Source organism: Elephantulus edwardii, unplaced genomic scaffold (genome assembly GCF_000299155.1).
Source record: "Elephantulus edwardii isolate Elephantulus edwardi_28Jun2011 unplaced genomic scaffold, EleEdw1.0 scaffold00111, whole genome shotgun sequence".
Taxonomy (NCBI): Eukaryota; Metazoa; Chordata; class Mammalia; order Macroscelidea; family Macroscelididae; genus Elephantulus; species Elephantulus edwardii.
The window spans coordinates 4,516,791-4,518,497 of NW_006399861.1; the positions used below are offsets into that span (position 1 = coordinate 4,516,791).

General features: G+C 38.1%; 1 protein-coding gene across 1 annotated transcript in view; it reads right to left on the bottom strand.

Moving 5' to 3' along the window:
* The window catches only part of PGM3 (phosphoglucomutase 3), a 34,679-nt gene that overhangs the window by 3,741 nt on the left and 29,231 nt on the right, over positions 1-1,707 (bottom strand). Inside the window, exon 11 of the mRNA XM_006892161.1 lies at positions 7-93. Within this exon, the coding sequence (XP_006892223.1) occupies positions 7-93 (87 nt within the window). The remainder of the gene's footprint in view (positions 1-6; positions 94-1,707) is intronic.

Here is a 1,707-nt window from a genome sequence, read left to right on the forward strand (position 1 = left end):
CTTCACCAGGCCATCAATTGCCTCCTGTAGGCCTGGGGGTGTAACCGCTTGTCTTTCAGCATCAGTAGTACTTATAACTTGCCTATCTGCAACCTAAGCACAAGGATTGTATATGTGTTACCAAAGTAAGTGGAGGATAAAATGCCATTAAACCTTGAAAGTTTTTACCAATATTAACATTTGTATAACTTGGCATAAGTTTGGTTCATAGAAAATTACCCTTTTTGATAAAGATTTCCACAGACTGTCACAATTATCAAATAATTTATCCCCATTTTACTACCAACAGCCAGCCAATAATACATCAATTTGTGTTATTATACCTTAGACTCTGTGGTGTCAGTAAATTGCTTTTAGGATTGACTTTTCTGTTCATTGTCTTAGCCCTACTGGGGTCAGGGTCTCTAGCTACCTTAACTGTGGATACATGGTCTTGCAAATCAAGAGCTGTGAGACCAATATAAAAGGGCACTTTCCACACTGAAAAACAGCAGTGATAGGGTGAGGTCTAGTGCCACTGCTGTGAAGAGACTGTGGCAAGTTGTACCCAGAGGAATCCTAGAGATGGAACCACAGTTGCTTGCTGGATGACTGAAGGAAAAGCTGATTGGTAATGCTCCGAGATAAAGTTTCCCAGATGACTGAGAAACCAGAGGCTCCTTGCATTTGTTCTGCTTAACTGAACCTTAACTTTCACTGAGGAATTGTGCCTTGCTCATACAACTTGGGACTACTGGACTAAATAAACCTGGACTTGGCAAACCTCAACTTGCATTGTGTAATTTTTTTTTGCCTCCCTTAGTCCCCAACCTATTTCTCTAATAAACCCCACAACTGTGAGTAGAGTGTGTGGATCAATTTGCAATGAACATTGATAGTATGATACGGTGGATATTACTGATGGGGAAAGTCCTCCATGAAGAGGGTAGAAGTCAGGCTTGGCCTTGCCCAAGTTATCACTGCTCCTTACAAAGAATCTAATAGAGCCATGGAACAAATAACCAAACCCATTGCCATTAAGTTGATTTCAACTCAAGTTTGAATCTTTAAGTTTAGAACTTTTCTGTAGAGTATCTGAGAGATCCTTTCAAATAAGTATTTATTTATAAATAGCTATTCTTGAACATCTTTGTCTCTTGCCAGTTCTATCGGTAACTATGTAAAGTCAAATAAACCTGAACAGAACTAAATTATTAACCTCTCTCAAATGCCTTAAAATGTCTCTCCCATTATTGTCCACAGATTCTGCTTGTCAGCATTTAGCCTACTAATCCTCTGGAAAGCAAAAGTAGCACAGAAAGAATAGGTGCACTTGAGTTGGTAGTCTACCAGAAAATGACTTCAAAATAGAGTGTAAATAGTGAGTAGGGATATGGTGACACCTTTTAACTTTTCCATAATAAACCAGTTTTAATCCTGTATTATTAGCAATTCTGGGTTTTGGTGTTTTTGGGTTTTTTTTAAAAGAGAGAAAAGAAGTCAGGTATCAACTCTACAGCAACTGCTTATGGCAACTCCTGGATCCGTGTGATATGTATTAAAGACAGTTATATAATGATATTTAAAGTATGTTTTGGTTCATATTTACAAAACTTTTTAAAATCTCTCCCCTACCTTAACCTTGAGTTGTCTGTTTGGAATATCTGTATAGAGAGCATCCCACTGTTGTACAGTCAGTCCTTTCAGAGCCAAAATTGCTTCAATCAC